The 22,151-nt window shown below is 42.4% G+C and overlaps 1 protein-coding gene across 1 annotated transcript; it reads left to right on the forward strand.

The window, feature by feature from the left end:
- The first annotated feature begins 4,746 nt into the window (after positions 1–4,746).
- Positions 4,747–11,522, forward strand: LOC122024702 (uracil phosphoribosyltransferase-like). Its single transcript, XM_042583373.1, has 12 exons — positions 4,747–4,963; positions 5,025–5,114; positions 5,188–5,266; positions 5,697–5,755; positions 7,259–7,336; positions 7,470–7,551; positions 7,921–7,969; positions 8,578–8,639; positions 10,735–10,802; positions 10,881–10,936; positions 11,022–11,069; positions 11,161–11,522. Exons 1-12 carry the CDS (start codon positions 4,820–4,822, stop codon positions 11,210–11,212), a joined length of 867 nt encoding a protein of 288 aa, XP_042439307.1. The 5' UTR covers positions 4,747–4,819; the 3' UTR covers positions 11,213–11,522.
- Positions 11,523–22,151: the final 10,629 nt, after the last annotated feature.

A 22,151-nucleotide genomic window follows, 5' to 3' on the forward strand; every position in this document is an offset into this window, starting at 1 on the left:
GAAACCATAACTGTCTATTTGGTCAAGGATTCTTCACTGGACTTGATTGTTGGAGGAAATTTTCTGATTAAAATATTCTTAATGAAAATTTTCTTATTTCGCTTGAAAGGGTGATCAACTGGTAAAAATTTATGATGATTATCAAACTAAGATACCTTCCTACTGCAGGGTAATAAAAATACGTTAAACTCTATTATGTAGTGTGAGCATGCTAATTTACTAGTCGTGCTCTATCCCGATAACATTGAGTATGCTAGAAAATCACTGATTATCCATAATAATACAGCATACAATCTAAAATTAGTTTTGCTTGCAACATCATAAGCCAAATCCATCTGCAGAAAGTCCCAGTCTCACATTATGTAGTTTCATTACAAATAAGGAAAATATTGTATCAAGATGTTTCCATGCAAGGGAGTCACAAGGATGCCACATTATACCTTCTTCGTGCACATGCTCATGATGCCACCTCATATAGCTTGTTGTTGCAGTAGATGCATACAAGCATTGGAGTCTAGCAGTTAATGGAAAATAATACATAATTTTCCATGCACTCTTTTTCTTTTTCTTTCCTGGTATGTGACTACCATGTTTATAACAAGGGTGACTATAGATTCTGCATTCAATCAATTCACTGTCTTCTTTCCAAAATATTATACAGTTGTTAATACAACAATCAATCTTCTCAACAGGTAAATCTAAACCCCTCACCAATGTTTTTATATTGTAAAAACTATCAGACATTATGTTATCAGCAGAAAGTAACTCAGACATCAATTGACATATGTTATCATAACATCTTTTTGAAAAATGATGCTCTACCTTGATGTTCAATAACCTCGCAGTAGCTGATAATTAGAATGACCAGATGGAATTCCTTTCCACACTTCTCTTTCACTAGCCTTTAACATATGATACATTTGCTGAACTTCAAGTGTTGATATTTCATCTATATTTGAATGATCAACATCATTCATAGTGTCATAAACCATTGATTGCATTGCATTCTTATTAGAGGATGATTCCCCTAAAGGAGTTGTGTTAGATGAAGAAACAACCGAAGTTCCAAAATGGTGAGACAAATAAGGCTTTCCATGATAGTACCAGTTGTAGTAATTAGGAATAAATCCTTTTTTACATAGATGCACTTTCACAATGCTCTCATCATGAAAAGCTTTATTTTTACATTTGAAATGATTACACGAACATCATAACGTGACACCATCCATACATTCTGGATGACTCTTTGTAAAGTTCACAAACTCCTCAACTCCAGCAAAATATTCATCTTGGATAAATCCATTTTCTAATCTATTGTACATCTAATCTTTGTTCATGAACATTGTATCCTAATAAACATAAGATTGATTACTTAGTAAGTATGCAATTAATACAATAGAGGTATTACACACATGATTCAATGTATTCATAAACCATATCATGAATACAAAAGATTAAGTATATAATTAAGAAGTTGTCCTTTCAAATCAATGATACTAGATAAAAAGTCTATAACTTGTTAAACTACGTTAAAATCAACCAGAATATAAGTCTACACCCTAGAAGCGATAATTTCCTAGTCATGAGCTAAGGGTGGCCAAGAGGGCTGGCCAATCCAACGGCAGCGCTAGCCAAGATGAAATGGTAGTGAGTCCTGAGTCGGCCCAAACTCGCTGCCACGATCTCAAGGCCGGCCAGAGTTGCTGGCACGAGCTCAGGGCCGCCCAAGTTCCCTGCTACAACCTTGGGGCCAGCAAAGCTTGGGGCCAACTAAGGTCGTGGCCGGCGAAGGTTGGGGTTGGCGAAGGCCGTCGTCATGAGCTCGAGGCTAGGTAAGTCATCGCCACGAGGTCGCAGCCGACTAAGATCATTGCCATTAGGGTTTAACTACTGGTAAAATGGAGATCGAAGAAGGAAAGATAAATCATACCGATAGTGGGAAGATCGACGGAGGAGAGGACGTCAGAGGAGATGAAAGTCAGAGATGGAACCGTCACAAGAAGAGAAAACACTGGAGGAGATGGTCGCTAGAGGTTTCCCGAACACGCAGTGGAGAGGCAGAAGACGGTCTGTGCCTGCCCTAAATCGTAATAAATAGTGATGAAACTATTAGTTTCGTCTCTAATTAGCAACAGAACTAATAGTTTTGTCGCTATTTATTGTGATTTAGGGCAGACCCGCATTTTCTAATTAGCGGCGGAACTTAATTCTGTGTCTAAATAGCGGCAGAATAAATATTTCGTCGCTATTTAGTGACTGAATTAAAATTTCCATCTTTATTTACAGACAAATATTTTATTTCCGTCGCTAATCTTTACTGATTCATTCATTTTTAAATTCGAAAAAGGCTAAAATAGAGACGGAAATATAGTTCCTTCTCTAATTAGAAAAGGAAGTATAATTCCGTCTCTATATTAGAGATGGAACAATAATTCCGTCTCTAATTTTGTCGCTAAATGGCAGTTTTTTTTGTGGTGGTTGAAGTGTTTTTGTCCTGTTAAAAAAGTTTTATTATATAAGAGGTCACTAATTTTCCCAATGTCTTTTAAGTAAGGACGAGCATAATTAAGAAGACCTAGGAAGGCTCGTAAAGTTTTAATATCTTTCATTTTATCAGAAAAAGTAAGAGTTTTAGAAGATATATGTGGTTGGAGGGCTATTTTGCCTTGTCCAATTTTTGCTCTTAGAAAATCAATATATGTAGTAGCTAATTGCATTTTGTTTTGAGAAATAATTAACCCATGTTGTTCAAACAGGTTGAAGATAATATGTAGATGAGCAAAATGTTCAGACTTAGTTTTGGAGAAAACTAAGATGTCATTAATATAAATACAAGTAAACATAGAGATATTTTAAAAACTGTTATCCATTTTTCTTTGGAAGATTTGGGGCGCAACTTTTAAACTAAAAGACATTATAAGTCATTCAAAATGTCCTTTGGGGCAAGAAAAGATAGTTCATTCTATAGACCTAGGATGCATTTTGACTTGTCAGAATTCTGATTTTATATCAAATTTGGAGTGTTATTTAGAGTCTTGAATTTTATTGAGGAATTGCTTTTTATCAGGGGTTTTATAACTTTCTTCTTGACAATTATCATTAAATTGTTTATAATTAAAAACCATCTGAGATTGACCATGTTTTTATTCTATGCCTTTATTAACTAAAAGGTTGGACTTCTATGTCTAGACGTAAATCGTTGTATAGCGCCTAAACTTAATAATTGTTTGATATGCATTGCACTTTTTTCTGTCTTCCAATCTGTATATCGTAAGTCTTGGGGTTTAATAGTGAGATCTAGGTTAATGATTCCTAGTTTGTAATAGATTTTATCTCTATCTCAATATTTGGTCAGATTATCACCAATAATTTCAAGATTTTCAAGTCTAGAGATTAAAGAGTCTAAATCTAGTTGATGGATATTTATTTGCTGAAGTAACTGTTGAGGAAATAATAAGTCATGTGATATAGTCCAAGTTGGATGTAGAGGGGCTTGAACAACCAAATAACTCTAGTTTTCTTCATATTATATTCTTGGAAAGCTAGGTCACAAGTCTGGCCGACTAGGTTACTTGTTGGGTCACAAGCTATTTTGTAGGTATGTTTAGTAGAACATTGATAGGAGTCTTGGGTTATAGTATCATCGGTAGAAGTCTTATTTGTATTTAAAGGATGGACCATTCTAATATGTTGCACACTCTGTTTCTGTGCATTTGTGGGCGACTGAGTGAGATTCTAGGTGTCTGAATTACATTCAGAAGCGCTGAGTGCTCGAAATTGACTCGAGGCGTCCGGAATCCCACACAGTCACCCACAGACATGCACAAGCAAGGTGTGCAACACATCAAAACTTTATGTATATATATATATATATATATATATATATATAGAGAGAGAGAGAGAGAGAGAGAGAGAGAGAGATGTTATGCCCACACCTTACTTTGCACATCCTGTGAGTACCTAATAATTTTTTAGTTTGAATCTTTTTTAGACTTAATACTATATCCTAACCTCTAAATTCTAAAACCAAAACCCTAGTAGTTAAACCCAAAGTTCCACTACCACACAAGCACTCCCCTCTGTCGCGTATGCTAGGCGCACATAAGAGGCGCCCAACATATCACTTCTCTCTATGGGCAAATTGACTAATCTGGAAGGTGATTGGTTTGCCCCCATAGAAATTTTCCACTAGTCACTCGGGGAAATCCGAGAAGCATAGACAGGTCCTGACGGATGGTTCAACATCACGAGTGGTTCAAACATGCGTATGAAATGTCTGACTTGTGTTTCAAACCCTAATTGTAGGAAGTCTATTCTACTTTTTACCATCGCATAGTGTCTCGGGGTCGTTATACTAATTATATTGTAGTTATTATAATAAGCTATGATAATTTTTTCCTCGGAGTGACTAATTGGCTAAAAGATGATAAATTTATTACAATAGGATAGAGATCAATTCTTGCTGGATACACGCTCTCAGGGAAAATAATCTTCCTACCCTTTAATTATTTGATGATTAATTATAAACTAATATAATTTAGAGAGAGATTATAAAGGACATCTGAATGAGGTAATTATGATAAAAATATTTTTATTAGAATTATGTGTTGATGCTATTTTGACTTTTATTTTTTTTTAAAAAAAAATCTCTTGATTTTTACTTAAATAAACAAATAATCAGTGTGCAGGGTGAAAATGAAATTGAACTCTTTAAAAACGTGGCTTCCATCTCTATCTCTTATCGTTACTTTCCTCCCTCGAGATTCAAGATCCGATACTGCTACTGAGCACAGAGTCCTGAAGCTGTTTGCCTCAGTTCATGGCTGGAAGCATCGCTTCGCCGCTTCAATTCCCACCCGATGCGCGGCTCCTGTCGGCGGCACAGTCCCGCCAACATGTCGCTGTCCGATCTCACCGCCTCCTCTGCCTCCCCGCCGCTACCGTAGCAGCTCCTCCCCTCCGGGTACTCCCCTCTTTCCCTCCCCTAACCCTATATTATCTAACGGCGATCCGCCCTCCCCAAGGTACCGATCCGGCGGCGACTAGCTGGCCGCTCGGCCGCCAGCTCCGACACGGCGATGGGAGGGAAGACCGTCTCCGATGATAGAATGCTGGTTGGATTCTTGCCACGTATTCTTATTCAGTTATTCCTTATTGTTTGTTTCTCTGATTTGTGTTTGGGCATAGGTCTTCGTTCCTCCGCATCCATTGATCAAGCACTGGGTCTCTGTTCTCAGGAACGAGCAGACGCCTTGCGCAATCTTTAGTGCGTAACTCTTGACACTACTTAATATTCTGTTAACTCTCTTAAGTTGGTGACGAGGTAGCGTGCGTTGGATTCGCTTCTTGGTAATCTTGGGTTTGTTGCCTCGGCTTTCTCAGTTACCTAATGATTGTCCAATCTCCCTTTGACCTACATGGTATTTTGTACTACTAAAGACACGACACTCTTCATATCATGATTATTGGTGCTCGTAGTCTAAAGTTGAAAATTGTATTTCTGTCATCCAAACCTATTGAGAATCTATAACCTGTACTTATTTTTCAGTTCTATGAAGCATATTACACACAATCTTAATTCGTAGGTTTTATTTAACAAAAGTCAGTAAACAAATACAAAATCTGCATCTTGTTTACTTGAAACATGGTTAATGTAATAGCTGCTAATTGCATCTTGTTAAATACTATTTACCCAGGGAGTGCCATGGCTGAACTCGGGAGGCTACTTATATATGAAGCAACGAGAGACTGGTTGGTAAGCTATAATATTTTTAGCTACTTGTTCTGTATCTGTTGGTAATCGTTTATGGTCAATCTATAGTCTAGCTGGAATTATTTCCATGTACTGAGATACTATCAAAACCCCATTTATCATTTCTAGATGCGGGTACCAATCTATATATTTTTTAAGAGCACAAGGCATTTTATCTGAAATCTTAACTACATATAGACTACCATCATCTCAAATTAACAAGTGCTTCTCTTTTCTCCTAACAAACTTTCGAGGTTGGCCTTCTGTTGTGGTTATTATATAAATCTAATAGTTTCTTTTTCAGGATAAATAGGTGTCTATTCTGTTCCTTCAAACCTTATGGTTGCTCCAAGTGCTTCATCTCCATTTCCATTTTGATACTTTTGTTCTTTTACTGGTTAAAGCATCATTTCTAAAAATTAGCTTCAGCTAAATAGGTGTTGAATCTTTTCCCTCAAACCTATGGATGCACCAAGTGCTCCATCTCCATTTCCATTTTGATATTTTTTTTTTCTTTTACTGGTTAAAGCATCATTTCTAAAAATTTGCTTCGGCTAAATAGGTATTGATTCAACTATTCTTTTCTTTCCTTGAATCTTATGGTTCCATCTTAATGTTGTTGTCTATTATGGTTCAAACTACCATTTCTTGAGCCATATATTAATGTTTATATCCGTAAAAGACTCAATCTCTAACATGCATTTGATATAGTGCACTTCATATCCATTTCTATATTAATTTTGTTCTCCATTTATGGTTCAAGGTACCATCTCTTGAGCCATATATCGAGGTTTATTCCCATAAATACTCAATCTATGACATGCATTTGATATAGTGGATTGATACTACTATAATGTTGTTTGTAAGCTTTTGTAGCTAGTTTGCGGTGTCCATAAAAGTGCTTTTGGAAATCCGTTCCAATAAAATAAATGGTGTCATGGATATTCATATATGTTAAGAATGCTTATTTCTATCTTTTGTATTAGGAGAAAGGAAGGAATAGATCTCACCCTAATTAGTGATAAATGCTGAATTTGATCCCAAGGTGGTCTTTTATATCAATCACTCAAAACATATGATTGGCATATTTTGTCCACTGGTATATTGTTAATTTTTTCAAGAAGAAAAGGCCTTCCCTGTGCAAAATGCCTCTACTACTTTTAGGTTTGGGAAAGATCAATGCACTAGCTCATACCTTTTCATAGCAAAAAGAATAATTTTTAGTTATCCCTGATCACCCAGGGCATACTCAAGCAACTTCACCGTTGTGCCTTGGCTAGAAAAATTAATGTTTGAGGTTTTCTTCCTTTGACACTGTATGCATGACAACAAAACCTCTATAGCAGAATCATAATTTCACCAATGTTGTTGGCTTTCAATGCCCTTGTAATAGTTAATACTTTACAAACTAATTCGGCATTCTATAATCTGTACTTGGTAAAAGGATGATTGTATGCCAAAGTTTAATGTGATATGCAAACTTTAATTACTCTTTTTTCCTTGCAGCCTACAGTCAGTGGGGAGATAGACTCACCAATGGGTGAAGCTGCAGTTGAATTTATCGACCCACGTGAACCTGTGGCGGTGTGGATATTGTTATATAACTTAGTTGATTGATAACATGATAAGATTGTCTAATATCATTTATTTAATCTTAGTTCTTTGTCTCATAACCTGTGTAGTTCTATATTATAAATGCACATTCTTTGCTTATCAGATTGTCCCTATTTTGAGAGCTGGTCTTGCATTGTCAGAGCATGCCTCAACAGTTTTGCCAGCAACGATAACATTCCACCTTGGTGAGGAGAGAACTTATTGATTTAAATGTTTATGGAGACTGTTTCCTTACACTATGCATTCTATTACCTTTCTAACTGCAGAAACTTATTTGAGAGTCAATTGATATTTTACAGATATTAGCAAATGGAAAAAAAAAACTTTTGACACTTCTTTAGACATGGAAATCAGCTACTGGGTTGTCATCTCTAAGCATTCTGTGACAATTTTGGTGTTTTGAATATTCATATAAAGTACTAAAAGTAATTCTAAAATTTGACCAGTTTATATATGTGTACATATATGTACTTCTGATTTTGTATTATGACCTGTCTGGACTAACACCACTGTTTTTGCTATCTGTATTATGACCTATTTGTTCTGAAATTAAGGTATGCGGAGGGATGAGACCACTCTAGAGCCTTCAATATATCTGAACAAGTAAGAGCCACTGTCTTGTGTTGTGCCGATGAAACATCCATTCTCATTTATCTATTTTGCCTGCTATTCTTCCCTTTTATATAATCTCTTTCTGTCTATAGATTTCACTCTTTTTTAAGATTTGTTTTTGGTTGTCCATTGCATCTTGCATGCACAGTTCTTTTAATTTCTTTAGTCTCCAACAATGATGGTGACAGGCTTTAACTCCTTGCATTAACTCTCAAGTATACTCCTGATTCAAGAAAATTTGATGTGGCAATTTGGAACTTGAAAATCTATTGTGTTTGAATGCTATAGGCTTTTATTACTTTTAACTTTTAAGCATCCATTTTCAGCGTTTGCATCCACTTTTGAGCTTGTTATGTGAAAATCTATCTTAATACTCTCTAGTATCCTTGATGTAGGCATATGTTTCCTTTGTTAACCTCCCAGTAAGCAGAAATCTGCTTGCTTGTGTTTTTTGTTGGTATAGAATTGTGGAGCTTTTCACATTACAAAATCTGAAGGTCATTGTGTGACTAATATCATGTAGTTCAGATGGATGTTATGACAGCCTAAAGAACTAAAATTTTGTGGTAATGAAACTCTTCCATTGTGTTTTTTTGCAGCTTGCCTGATCAGTTTCCAGAGGGATCACGCATACTCGTCTTGGATCCTATGCTTGCAACTGGTATGATTCCTTTTCTTAGTGCATTAGTTTTATCTGGTCTTGGTGTTATTCATGCAGCATTTATCTCCTAACAACGTAGCATTGCTCTGTGTGGTGGCTTGTCTATAGAAAAATTCATTTTTTTTAAAAAAATCTTTCTATGTAACAAACATTGTTCAAATTAGGAACCCATTGGACAACTAGTACATCTTGCTTTTCTACTTTATACTTGGTTTCCATTGGACTGGAAATTAAATCTAAGGGTGTGTTTGGTACAGTAGAGTGCAATTGAATGGAATTGGAATAAGATTAGGAATGGAATAAATTAAAATTAAGAGGGAACAATGATTCATTCTATTCATTTGTTTGGTTGTAATTAATTAATGGAATTCTATAATATAGAATTATTCATTTTATATTTGACCCCTTTAATTCATCTAATTCTTCTTGTCAATATGACTTGCTTGTCCTATATGGTCTTTTAGTGTGCCCAATTTTTCTCATCTTTTGGACACACCTAGCTCAGTCAATCTACCAAAGGTGCTCTTTTGATGTTCGCTCCGCACATCCGACCTAGTTCACTTGGTTCACCCGACCCAATCAATCTGCTCAACCAACTGCTAGTCTGCTTGGCTTGTCCAGTCTGCTCAGTCCAATTGGTAATCTACATTTGATAATATGATTGGCTCAACTAGTCTATTTGATAAATCCAAAGTCTTCGACCTTCAAATCAGGTCTGCAGGCTTTGGATCAAATGTTTCCACTGCAAATGAACTTCTCTTGGGTTTAGAGACAACACATAGGCAATATCAGGGCTTGTCTTATTTGATAGATCCAATAATGTTCAAATGCTGTGATAATACTTTTTTTCTTGGTTCACTGGTGGTGCATCATCTTTTATTCAATGAATATCGATATCATAAGAAGCTAATACTAGAGAATAATCAGAAATATCAAATTTATCCAATACCTTTTCCATATAGTGAGATTAAGATAGAGATATTGAATTATAAGTCCTAGGGTCACGACAGTTTTACCTAGATCTTTCATATCAAAAGATATGACAAAAACATCTTGATATCATCAATCAAATCAAGATCAGGGGCTATAATGAGAATATCATTGACATTTAGATAAATAAGATTAAATATGTCACCCACCTTTTTGCTATAAAGGGTTTATCAATTCGTATATTTTATTTGAAAACCAAAGGATAAAATCATATAGTCAAATTTTTTGTGTTGCTATCGGGGTGATGCTTAGCTGAATCATAGAGATCAAATTAGTTTGCTACTTTCTTTTATTAACTTGATAAAACCTTTAAGTTGCTCTGTGAGATCTCTTCATATAGGTCATCATGGAAAAAGGTATTCATTCACGTCTATCTGATGCACTCAAAAAAAAAAAAATGAAAATTATGGATGAAAGATAAAGCAAGGAGGACTTGGATAATGGCTATACGAGAAGATAAAGCAAGTAGGACTCAGATAGTGGCTACACAAGCAACTAGTGAATAGATGTCAAAATAATCAACCCCAACTTTTGATAAAAATCTTGAGCAATTAATCATGCCTTGTATGCTTCCATTGCCCCATCAGTCAAATATTTTCATCAAAGATTCATTTCCATCCTACATGTTTGTTTCCAAGAGTAAATCAGTGAGAATCCAATTATTATTGTTCATTTCATATTTATTTGCCTCCTTCCAAAATAAACTAACATCAAAGAAAAGTTAACCTTGGTGTGCCTTAAAGCAAAAAATACACACCACAGGCAACTTTTTGGTTCATATAGAGTATTTTCGCTCCAATGCTAAATGATGAAAAATCATGTCCCTACTTGATCAGAGGGATCGTACCCCTAATCATTTGGTTTCATGGTTCAATCATTTGGATCAAAGATATGAAGAAGAGGAAGAAAGGCTCACAAAACTTCACATGGGGTTCCATCAATTGTGTACATCTTTTTATCATTCTCTCCCCTCTTTCAAGTTTCTCATCGAAGTAATCAAGCCTTTTTTTAACAGACTGCCAGTGGCCGTTTTCTATTGTATTGAAGCACTTCAAATGTAAATGAGCCTCTGTGCCATCATTTATAATGTAATTCTGTGATACAGGTGGTACTATAGTTGCAGCTATTGACTTGTTAAAAGACCGTGGAGTCAACAACAAGCAAATGAAAATAGTTGAGTGCACAACCCTCCCATCTTTTCAGTACCATATTTTATCTTAGTTACACTTAATTTCCAAGTGCACTTACCAGATATCCGCTGTTGCTGCACCTCCTGCTCTGCAAAAACTCAGCAAGAAATTTCCTGGGTAACTAAACTCAACAACTGAACAAAACATTTCTTTGCCAGTTTGGTGATTCACTGACTAATAGTGCTGTTTGTTTTTTCAACAGGCTCCACGTGTATTCCGGAATGCTAGATCCTATTGTAAATGAGAAAGGGTATGCCTCCGATCCTTGTCGGCCCCATAAAATTCGTCCCGAGCTCTCCATGAGCTCAACTGTTTGACAGACAATTGCTTTGAATTAACAGGTTCATAATCCCAGGCTTAGGGGATGCTGGTGACCGTAGCTTTGGTACCTAGAACTTTGCATGTCACGGTTCCTCTTATCCTTTCTAGATTTCGTCACACTTTTACCTGAGATTTATGAAGGTAATCTTTTTGAAGGCTTGGAAGAGATTTTTGTTCTAAGAGAACGATTAATGAGTCGTTTTGAGAAAAGTTCATTCGGTATTTTGAAGAAATAGACTATTTTGCATTGTAAAAATTGCAAGCTATACAGCCCGTGAATACGAAAAGAGGCTTGCTAAGGCTAAGAGTTAATAGCTCTCGCGCATTGACATTCACATGGCACGTCACAAATATTATCTTTTAAATATTTTTATTTATAAAATTTGTAAATTGACATTAAATTTCTGCGGTTCTAATTTTAGATACAGGACATCTTGTTCAACTTTTAGCTAATGGCAAAAGAGTTAGGATTTTTGTTGAAATTATGCTGGTTATCTCCTTCCTTTCCTTTTTTATTCATGTTTTAGAATGCCGCAAGAAGGTATTGTAAAGGTTTGTACATTATAGTTTCTAAGAATTAGCTATTTAAAAATTATTTTGAGTGCACTTTCGTGCTTAATTTCGAAGAACAACACCACCCTGAAAGTAAGTTTGGACAATTCTGAATATAATGTTGGTTTTTAAAATTAGCACCACTTAATTTTAAAAAAATAGAGAAATCAGACTAACGACGTGGTTCAATGTCTGTTTAAAAAATCAACATCATTATGGTAGTAATATGAAAATTAGCACCATCCTAACATATTGATTAAGATATAGAAGTTAGAAGACATAGTATTATATCAATGTCAAAATCTTAAAACCATTATTTGTGCATATGTATATTTGTTTATTTATGTTAATAATGTATATTTGGAATAATTCTAGTTATCAGTTGATGTTGACTATAAACTCCAATGGACCAGTGTTTTAAGTCACTATAATGATTTTTTTGGTCGTCCAACAATGAAAGGAAAGGATTGTGGATCTATTCGTTTACATGATCGACATAAAGTGATCATTAAATAATCCCCTTTTATTATTTTTTTGGACATACAAGGTATTCAAAAAATTTATAGTCTACTAGTAATATATTTCAAAGTTGAGATTCAACATTTCAAACTTTTATATTTTCAGGTACATTTTTTAGTTTTGAAAGTTAGAAACACATAATAGGAAACTAATCATTTTAAATTTTTAGGTGTCTCAATTGCTTTCACTAGAAGAAATGTATCTCTATTGCTTGGTATTTCAGATAGAGATGTTTCTGTTCCTATGAACTCAACTAATACATTGAGTGACCTCTTTTATGCTCACTTCTTTAATAAAAAAGAATCTATTAGATTAAGAATTGAGAAGTTGCTTAAACTCTATTCTCATAGAGTTGAAGTAGATGATGATGTTTTAGTATTTTGTAAATTATACATTTTGTATATATTTATTTGTGTGTTATTTTCTTCTAGTACATATTAGGTTCCATTAAGTCTTATAGATATTATAGATGATTTTAAAAATCAAGGTAGATTCAATTGGGTTGAAGTGATTCATCAATTTTTTGCTCTTCAATTACATACCATCGGAGATCTTTTTCATCAAGCCAGACATATTAAATGACTACTTCAGTTCAATACCTAAAGGGATTTGCTAGTTTTTAGCTGTAAGTTTTTTTTAATGATAAATGTAATTTTTTATATGGACATTGTTCGGTAAGTAAGATTTCGTATAATGAAGCGGGTATAATTTTTGTAGCATGTCCAAATCAAAAAATTATATAATATTGAAGGTGAACGAATAAATAAGTAGAGTTATACTCCTTCACATATTAGTAAGAGAAAATATTGAAGACTATTAACTAACTTTCATTTGTAATTTCTAAATAATTATTTTTAATTTGATAGATTATTAGTGAACTAGTCCCTACCCTAAGATACATTGGTAGAAAATCTCCCTTCGATAATACTCCACATTCATTAGAGACATAATCGTTATATGATATAAAAGCTAGATGTCCAAGTGATAGTGAATATCCTAATTGTATTATTCATCAGAACTGAATTAAGAATCTAACAATGGAGAACGTGCAATTAAATGAAAGGGTGAAAAAATTATTTAGAATTGATCCGGTAGTAAGAAGGGGGGACCCACTTCCTGAAGGGTCTCAGCCTGAGGACCGATGAAAGGCTGTGCGGTGGATGGCCGAGCCGAGCGGATGGGTAGGTCCGAACGGAGCTAGAGATAAACCCATCCATGGGCTCATGTTTCCGACGCCAAGGCAGGAAGACCGAAGGGCCGAGCGGGAGTCCGCTCGGTAGGGGCCAAGGGCCGAGGGGGTTGTCCGTTCGGCCAAAATAGGGGCGAGGGTATAAAGGGGGCCGAGCGGCCTATGCGCTCGGCTCAGGATATGAGATATCAGCAGAAGCATGTCTGATGATTAGGCCGTATACAAGATCGCACGATCTTGCCGTCACATCAGTAGCAGTATGGTCTCATGGACGTCTCCCTGACAGATCCATATTTAGACATGGCCCTTCTGACAGACCCATACCTGGGCATGGTCAAAGGCAGGTGGTTGCTTTGATTGGCACGCCCAGGCTTCTTTGAGAGATCTATATAAGGCTTCCATTTCTCCACTGGAGGTATGAAAAATCTTCATCTTGAAGCCACCTTTTTGTTATTCCTCGCCTGACTTGAGCGTCGGAGGGCCGTCGCCGGGACACCCCTCCCGGCTCGGTTTCGTTGCAGGTTCACCGGAGCATTCGAGGATCTAGCAGGAAGCGCCACGTGCCCAGCGTCCACTGATAACCGGTTCGGACAGGATCAAATTGGCGTCGTCTGTGGGAACGCTCCTGCATCCGATCGGTAACAATGGACGAAGCTGGACGACAAAACACGGTGACGCTTTCGAGGGAAGAGCTCGACGCTCTGGTCGAGATAAGGGCCGCCAAACTTGTTGAACAAAAACAGAAAGCAGCGGCCGAACGACAGGAGCAACAAGCGACATCTGCGTCTGGTGGCCGAGCGGAAGCACCTCCAGCTACCGTCGCATTTCACCGGGCCTTATTTCGCACCCCTGAAGCCGCACCAGCTCGAAGAGATAGAGGTTCTTCTTCGGACGAAATACCAAGGCGGGATGACAGAAAAGGTAAGGCTCCCCGGGCGGACTCATCTCCCGAGCGGGCCAACCGCCAATTTTCGGAGGCTATTCTACGAGACCCTCTGCCCAAGCACTACGTGCCTCCGACGATCGGCGAGTACAACGGAACAACGGACCCGGATGATCATCTGGGTAAGTTTGATAACACGGCCACGCTCCATCAATACACCGATGGAGTGAAATGCCGCGTCTTTCTTACCACACTCTCGGGATCGGCTCAACGGTGGTTCCGGAGGTTGCCGGACGGATCTATCACAAGCTTCAAGGATTTCCGAACGGCCTTCCTCCACCACTTTGCTAGCAGTCGGCGTTATCAGAAGACAAGTGTCAGCCTGTTCGCCATCAAGCAAGATCCAAAGGAATCGCTTCGGGCTTACATCCAACGATTCAACCAAGTGGCAATGGACATCCCAACGGCCACATCGGAGACGATGATGAACGCCTTCACACAAGGCCTGGTAGATGGTGACTTCTTCCGGTCGCTCATCCGAAAGCCGCCCCGAGATTATGATCACATGTTGCATCGGGCCAACGAATACATAAACGTGGAAGAAGCGCAAGCCGCTCGGAAAAAGGAAACTCTAGCCGAGCGTGCACCTGTTCAGGCCGAGCGGAAACAGCACGCCGCTCAGCAGCCACCTAGAGGACCGAGGGCCGAAGCAATTCGATCCCCCCACGCCAGATCGCATGTACAAGAGGTGGCTGCCGCTCGGCCCAAACCGAAGAAGAAGTGGACCCCTCTGTTCTGCTCCTTCCACCAGTCAGATACGCACAACACGAGGGATTGTCGAAGTCTTCCCTTCGTGACTAATCCCATTCCCAGGAGAGCCGAACGACGGTCTCCTCCCATCGACAGAAGACAAAGGACCTATGAAGCTGACCGGACCCGCACCGAGAGGCGACATCACCAGACGCCCGATCGGCACCGATCCCCAAGACGAGAGAATCGCCGGGCGTCCAGAGAACGGTCCCGACCGTCCGCTCGGGAGGAGGAAAACAGGAGCAATACTTCCCGGGGCGAGATCAGCGTTATTGCTGGAGGGCCAACCGGAGGAGACTCCAACCGAGCCAGAAAGGCGGGCGTTCGGCAGCTGCAGATCCACGCGGTCGGCTATAGCCAAGAGCGGGCAAGTGGACCGGAAATTACTTTCGGGCCCGGAGATTTAGAAGGAGTAGAAGTGCCCCATGACGACGCGCTGCTCATTAAAGCGGTAATAGCAAATTACACCATTCACCGCATATTTGTTGACACAGGGAGCTCGGTCAACATCATATTCAAGAAGGCGTTCGATCAGTTGCAAATTGATCGAGCCGAGCTGCTGCCCATGACGACCCCGCTCTACGGGTTTACGGGCAACGAAGTTCAGCCGGTCGGGCAGATCCGGCTAGCCACCTCGCTGGGAGAAGAGCCGCTCAGGAGGACCAGGACAATAAACTTCGTGGTGGTCGACTCTCCGTCATCCTACAATGTCATTTTGGGACGACCGGCGCTCGGCGAATTCCGAGCGGTTGTCTCAACCTTCCACCAGAAGATAAAGTTCCCGGTGGAGGACCAAGTAGGAGAAGTGCCTGGAGATCAGCTAGCAGCTCGGCGGTGCTACATAGAGATGATTCGGGCAGAAGCTTGCTCCGCTCGGAAGGCGCCCCGAATCGAGGTACACGTCATAACCGAGAAACCTCCTGCTTTAATTTATGATGAAAAAGAGGAAGTTCAGATCCATCCAACCCGATCGGAGGCCACGACTTTTATCGCCTCGGATCTGGAGGAAGAACAGAAGGAGAAGCTGATCCAATGCCTCCAACGAAATCACGATGTCTTCGTCTGGTCGACACATGAATTGCCCGGAATTTCGCCAAGCATAGCGCAGCATGAGTTACATGTCCGACCGGACGCTCGGCCGACAAAGCAGAGAAAAAGAGATTTCAGTGCCGAGCAGAATGCCATCATCCGGGCGGAAGTAGAAAAACTTCTGAAGGCCGGCCACGTACGCGAGGTGCAGTTCCCGAGCTGGCTGGCCAACGTAGTATTGGTCTCCAAGCCGGGCGGCAAGTGGAGAGTTTGCATCGACTTTCGGGACTTGAACAAAGCATGTCCCAAGGATTTTTATCCTCTGCCCCGGATAGATCAGCTGGTGGACTCTACGGCCGGCTGCGAATTAATCTGCATGCTTGACGCCTACCAAGGATATCATCAAGTGCCGCTCGCCCGGGAAGATCAAGAAAAAGTAAGCTTCGTGACGGCCGACGGCACTTATTGCTACAACGTGATGCCGTTCGGATTGAAGAATGCCGGGGCCACCTATCAACGCTTGATGAACAAAGTATTCCGGGAGCAGATCGGGCGGAATCTGGAAGTTTATGTAGACGATATTCTTATTAAATCTGTCCGAGCGGTAGATCTCTGCAAGGACATGGAAGAAACCTTCCGAACGCTGCGCAGATATGGAGTCAAGCTGAATCCCCAGAAGTGCCTGTTCGGAGCAAAAGGAGGGCATTTCTTGGGATATATAGTGACCGAGCGGGGAATTGAAGCCAACCCCAGCAAGGTGAAAGCTCTGCAAAACATGCTTCCTCCTAGAAACACAAGGGAGGTACAACGGTTGACCGGTCGGATAACTGCATTGTCCAGATTCATCTCCAAAACCGCCGACCGGAGCCTGCCATTCTTCAAGATCCTGCGCAAGGCTACTAAGTTCCAGTGGGATGAAGAGTGTGACCGAGCATTTGAAGAGTTGAAAACATATCTAAATTCTCTGCCTGTGCTGGCCAAGCCGAGCGGGGGTGAGTCACTTTATATGTATCTATCGTCAACTGAGCATGCTGTAGGCTCAGCACTTGTGAGGGCGAACGGCGAAGAGCAGCCGGTGTATTTTCTGAGCCACATTTTAAAAGACGCTGAGTCTCGTTACACCGGGCTCGAGAAGTTGGCCTTTGCTTTGGTTCTAGCCGCTCGTCGCCTTCGACCGTATTTCTTGGCTCACACCATCATTGTCCGGACGAACAGTCCACTCGGAAGAGTGCTGTTGAATCCAGAAGCGTCCGGACGGCTCATCAAGTGGACGACAGAATTAAGTGAGTTTGACATCCAATATCAGACCCGCTCGGCGATTAAAGCCCAATCCTTGGCTGATTTTGTGACCGAAGTGCAAAGGCCTGAGCCGGAAGCTATGTGGAGAATATATGTGGATGGATCCTCCACTCGGCTCGGAAGTGGGATCAGAATAGTACTACTCTCACCCCAGGAAGAAAGGATGCACCTATCCATTGTAGGGCAATTCACCCCCTCTTACCGGCCTCAAGAGACCTACATGTGGGAGCCGGTCGAGTGACACTTTATTCGGATTCTTAGTTACTGGCTCAACAACTTTTGGGTACCTTTGAAATCAATAATGAGTAGTTCAAGTTATATGCGGAAGCATTTGAAAAGTTGAAAGCCGCGTTTCGAGAGGTGCTTATTCAGAAGATTCCCCGAGCGGAGAACCAAAAGGCCGATGAGTTAGCCAAATTGCTTGAGCTCTTAACCCCATGGCCTCTTGACAAGCCAATTGAGCAAATATTGTTGGTATGTCGACCGGATGCAAGGCCTCACGCTTCCAAGTGACTGGAGGACACCTATTATAGAATTCCTCCGTTCGGGCACCACACCATCCGAGGAATATGCAGCCCGGCTCCTCGGAAGAAGAGCCGGTCGGTTTACACTCATCGGAGATCAGCTTTACAAGAAAGCTTTTAGCGTCCTTCTGAAATGTGTAAGCTCGGAGGACATCCTCCAGGAAGTACATCAAGGATCATGCGGGGACATCCGGGCGCGCTCGTTGGCAAGAAGATCCTCTTGGCGGATACTTTGGCCAACCTTACAAACAGATGCTCGGACAGGATCTACATGCCTTTCATGCGAAGTATCATAACTTCATCCACCGACCAGCAGAGGAGATGAAGGCATCAACCATCTCATGTCCGTTTGATCAATGGGAATGGATATTGTGGGTCCATTTCCGATGGCGACCGCAGAGGAAATTTTACTAGTGGCGGTAGACTACTTCTCCAAGTGGGTGGAGGCCGAGCCGCAAGAATTTATGAACAAATGGTTAAAAATTCATCCGGCAACACATCATTTGTCGGTTCGGCATCCCCGACTAGTGTCCGACAACGGGCAGTTCACAGGGAAAATGTTAGAAGAGTGGTGCGGGAGCTACGGCATTGAGCAACATTTCACGCATGGGCCTATCCTCGAGCAACGGCAGTCAAGTCGCCAACAGGAAATTCTCCGATCGCGTGCTCGCTCGACCATTTGGGGAAGCGGCGGATGAAGTGCCGAGCGTCTTGTGGGCCATCCGAATGACGCCAAAAGAAGGGACGGAGTCACACCGTTCCATTTGGTATATGGCGGTGAGGCCGTCATTCCAGTCGAAGTCGGCGTTGATTCAATCCGGATCGAGCTACGATGATGACAACGAACGAAGAAACATGGAGCTGGACTTGGTAGAAGAGGAGAGGGCGAAGGCGTCCGTGGCATACCGCCACGGATGAAGCAAACTTACAACCGGCGCGTCATTCCCGGATCATTCGGTCGGCGATCTTGTGCGGAAGAAAGTCAAGCCGGTCGGCGACGTCAAGCTTGAAGCTCCATGGGCGGTCCTTCGAGTCATCGAAAGCTCCGGCGCGATTATTTGGAAGACAAGGACGGTCGGCTAGATAGACCGTGAGCGAACCACCTCCAGCTTTACCGGGATGAAAGGTGTATCACCAGAATCACTCGGTGTACTTCATTTTTCGACTGAATGCTTGAAATGCAGAAAGGAAGAGTCAAAAGAGCGAAAATGAGACGTTATCGTGGGTCGAAGGCCCTGTACAGTTCGGACGGCGGTAAATTATCTTAGCAAAAATGCTCGACGAAGCAGACCCTGAGCCGTTCGGCCAGGAATACGTTCTCCACACTGGGTGAAAGGTGCGCTAAATGTAACTGTATATGCTCCTCGGTCGCCTATGCACTTGCGATGCAGGAAGTAGAAGGATGATAGCACAGGGTATCCTCTGCGAAACGGAAGGCCAAGGTCGCTCGACCTGGTAAGGAGTTAGCCCTAAAGCCGTCTAGCCCAGACGTTAAATCGGAGAGCCGACCGGCTATAAATATCCGCGCCGACGAGCACCGCTGTTAAAATCGAGACGGCCGCCTATAAATAATCCGAAAAGCCGACGAGCACCGCTGTTAAAATCGAGAGCCGCGCCGACCGGCTATAAGTATCCGCGCCGACGAGCACCGTCGTTAAAAATCGAGAGACGGGCCGGCGTCTATAAATAATCCGAGCGGAAAGCCGACGAGCACCGTCGTTAAAAATCGAGAGCCGCGCCGACCGGCTATAAATATCCGCGCCGACGAGCACCGTCGTTAAAAATCGAGAGCCGCGCCGACCGGCTATAAATATCCGCGCCGACGAGCACCGTCGTTAAAAATCGAGAGACGGGCCGGCGTCTATAACCCTGTCGTTAAAAATCGAGAGACGGGCCGGCGTCTATAAATAATCCGAGCGGAAAGCCGACGAGCACCGTCGTTAAAAATCGAGAGCCGCGCCGACCGGCTATAAATATCCGCGCCGACGAGCCCCGTCGTTAAAAATCGAGAGACGGGCCGGCGTCTATAAATAATCCGAGCGGAAAGCCGACGAGCACCGTCGTTAAAAATCGAGAGCCGCGCCGATCGGCTATAAATATACCAAGCGGAAGAACGAATATCGGAGTAAGAAACTGCGGAAACTGTAAATACTAAAGCATTCAGGCCCGAAGGGGGGTTGGTCCTTCGACACTCGGTGTTTGTTGACTTCACGCAAGCAGGATACGTGCAGAGCGAGTAGGTCTGCTCACTCGCACTTTATGCAATGAGCCAAGCCGATCGGACGCGTGAGGGAGAAAGCTTAAGAGCACGACTGGCGAAAATTTTACAAGCATTAATGTTAAGCAAACAGAAGAATATTATGGACAATGAGTAGGAAGACAGGAAAAGGGGCATCGTTTCATTAGAAGAAAAATTATGCCGAACGGCACGTACAAAAATTTCACATCCGCCGAGCGGAGGAAGTACAAAAAGTGCTTGAAATAACCCACATCACTCCGGATCCTCAAAATTAAAAAAGGTGTCCGGGATGTCGTCGATCATGGCCGCCAGGTCGGGAGGGGGAATGCTCAGGTCAGCAGGAAGATGCCCCCCCTTCTTGAAGTACGCCGTGGTGACCTGGACCGCCTTGAGGAAGGTTGAGGAGACGTTGCCACCAAACTTTTCACCAAATCGCTCTGAGTGGATGTATTCTTGGCGCGCTACAGCTAGGCGACTCGGCTCTCCCTCCTTATATTTTTTGAGCAACGCCCGGGAAGCAGTTAAGGAATCTTGGAGGGCCTTCAAGTTTGCTTCAGCCTTTGTGCCTTCAGCCGAACGGACCTCCCGTTCGGCGTTCAGCTGGGCCTCCAGATCCTTAGATCGCTGATTTAGCGCATGGACATCTACTTTCATTCTGTCCAGGTCAGCGATCGCCTGCCTCTTCCGGCTACCGGCGCGCTTCACATCTTTGTCACGCTTCTTCACCAAGTCCTCTAGCCGAGCTACCTCAGCAGCCAGGTCGGCAGCCTTCTTCTGTTCGGCCTCAAGAGCTTGTTTCTCCCGCTCGGCCGTGGGACCTTCCGACACTTGGAGTTTTTCCAGAAGGCCCTCCAACTCGGCTAGCCGATGGCTAGTGGCAATTTGCTCAGCCCAGCGCTGTAAGGGAAATAATAATGTCAGGAATCAAACAATAGCATGACACGGGAATGACGATGGGTTTACCTGAGTGGCCTGCTGCATATTGTTATCGCCGAGCTGCTTGGGCGTCATAAGGGCCACCTGAATCTGGGCGTCCTCGAAGAGTTTGGCGAGCGGACCAGTCAGGGTTATTTCGTGAACGGGGCTCGATGGCCGGTCGGCAGACAGTAAATATTCCTCCGATGGGAATCGGAGGGTAGTCTTGATGGTAGGGTGGCCGGACGGCGCTTCTTCAGTCGCGGCCGCCTGATGCGAGGACTCCCCTATGGTGGAAGTTTCGCCCAACCGACGTAAGCGGCGGCGAGGTCGGGGAGGAGAGCCAGAAGACTGTGCGGCAGGCGAAGCCATAGGGGTCCCGATCCGGGATGGCGTGCGGTCGGGCGAAGTTACGCCGATCGGCGCCTGTGGTTCCCCCTCTTGGGCTGACGGAAGGCGGGGGTCTCTTCGACGTTTCCGCCGAACCTCCAAAGGTGGATCTCCAACCTGGGGAACGCCCAGCTCGGCGGGAGCCGAGGAAACAGGATCAATTTCCGCCTCAACCTCCGCTGAAGCGGATGAGGCAGCTTCTGTTTCAGGAGCGGACTGTGCCCCTCCCTCTCCTGCATCTGCCGGGCGGCTAGGGATTAAACCCCGCTCGGCGAGCTCCTTTTTGGTGGCCGCTTCAATTTCTACAGACTTCAATTTCAAGTGAGCGGTAGCCTTGGAGCGACACATGACATCATCTGCAGTGAAAGAAATTAAAATCAGTTAGACAAAAAAGACTAAGAGAGTAAAGAGTCCTTACTCATGCGGAAGGGAGATTCGCCCGAACGGGAGATAATCCGAAAATATATAGCACCCCCTTCAGGAGCAACTGGTCGATCTTGTATCGCTGGCCGGACAACCAGTTCGCCGCATGAAGATAGGCTGGATTACTTCTGAACTTGCCAAGCTCCGGCTGGGTCGGCACGGCGGTCTGCCATTTGGTGCGGAAGGCTGGCCGATCGGGAAGTCGGATGAAGAAGAAAAACTCCTTCCAGTGTTTGTTG

This window comes from Zingiber officinale, chromosome 9B (genome assembly GCF_018446385.1).
Source record: "Zingiber officinale cultivar Zhangliang chromosome 9B, Zo_v1.1, whole genome shotgun sequence".
Classification (NCBI taxonomy): domain Eukaryota; kingdom Viridiplantae; phylum Streptophyta; class Magnoliopsida; order Zingiberales; family Zingiberaceae; genus Zingiber; species Zingiber officinale.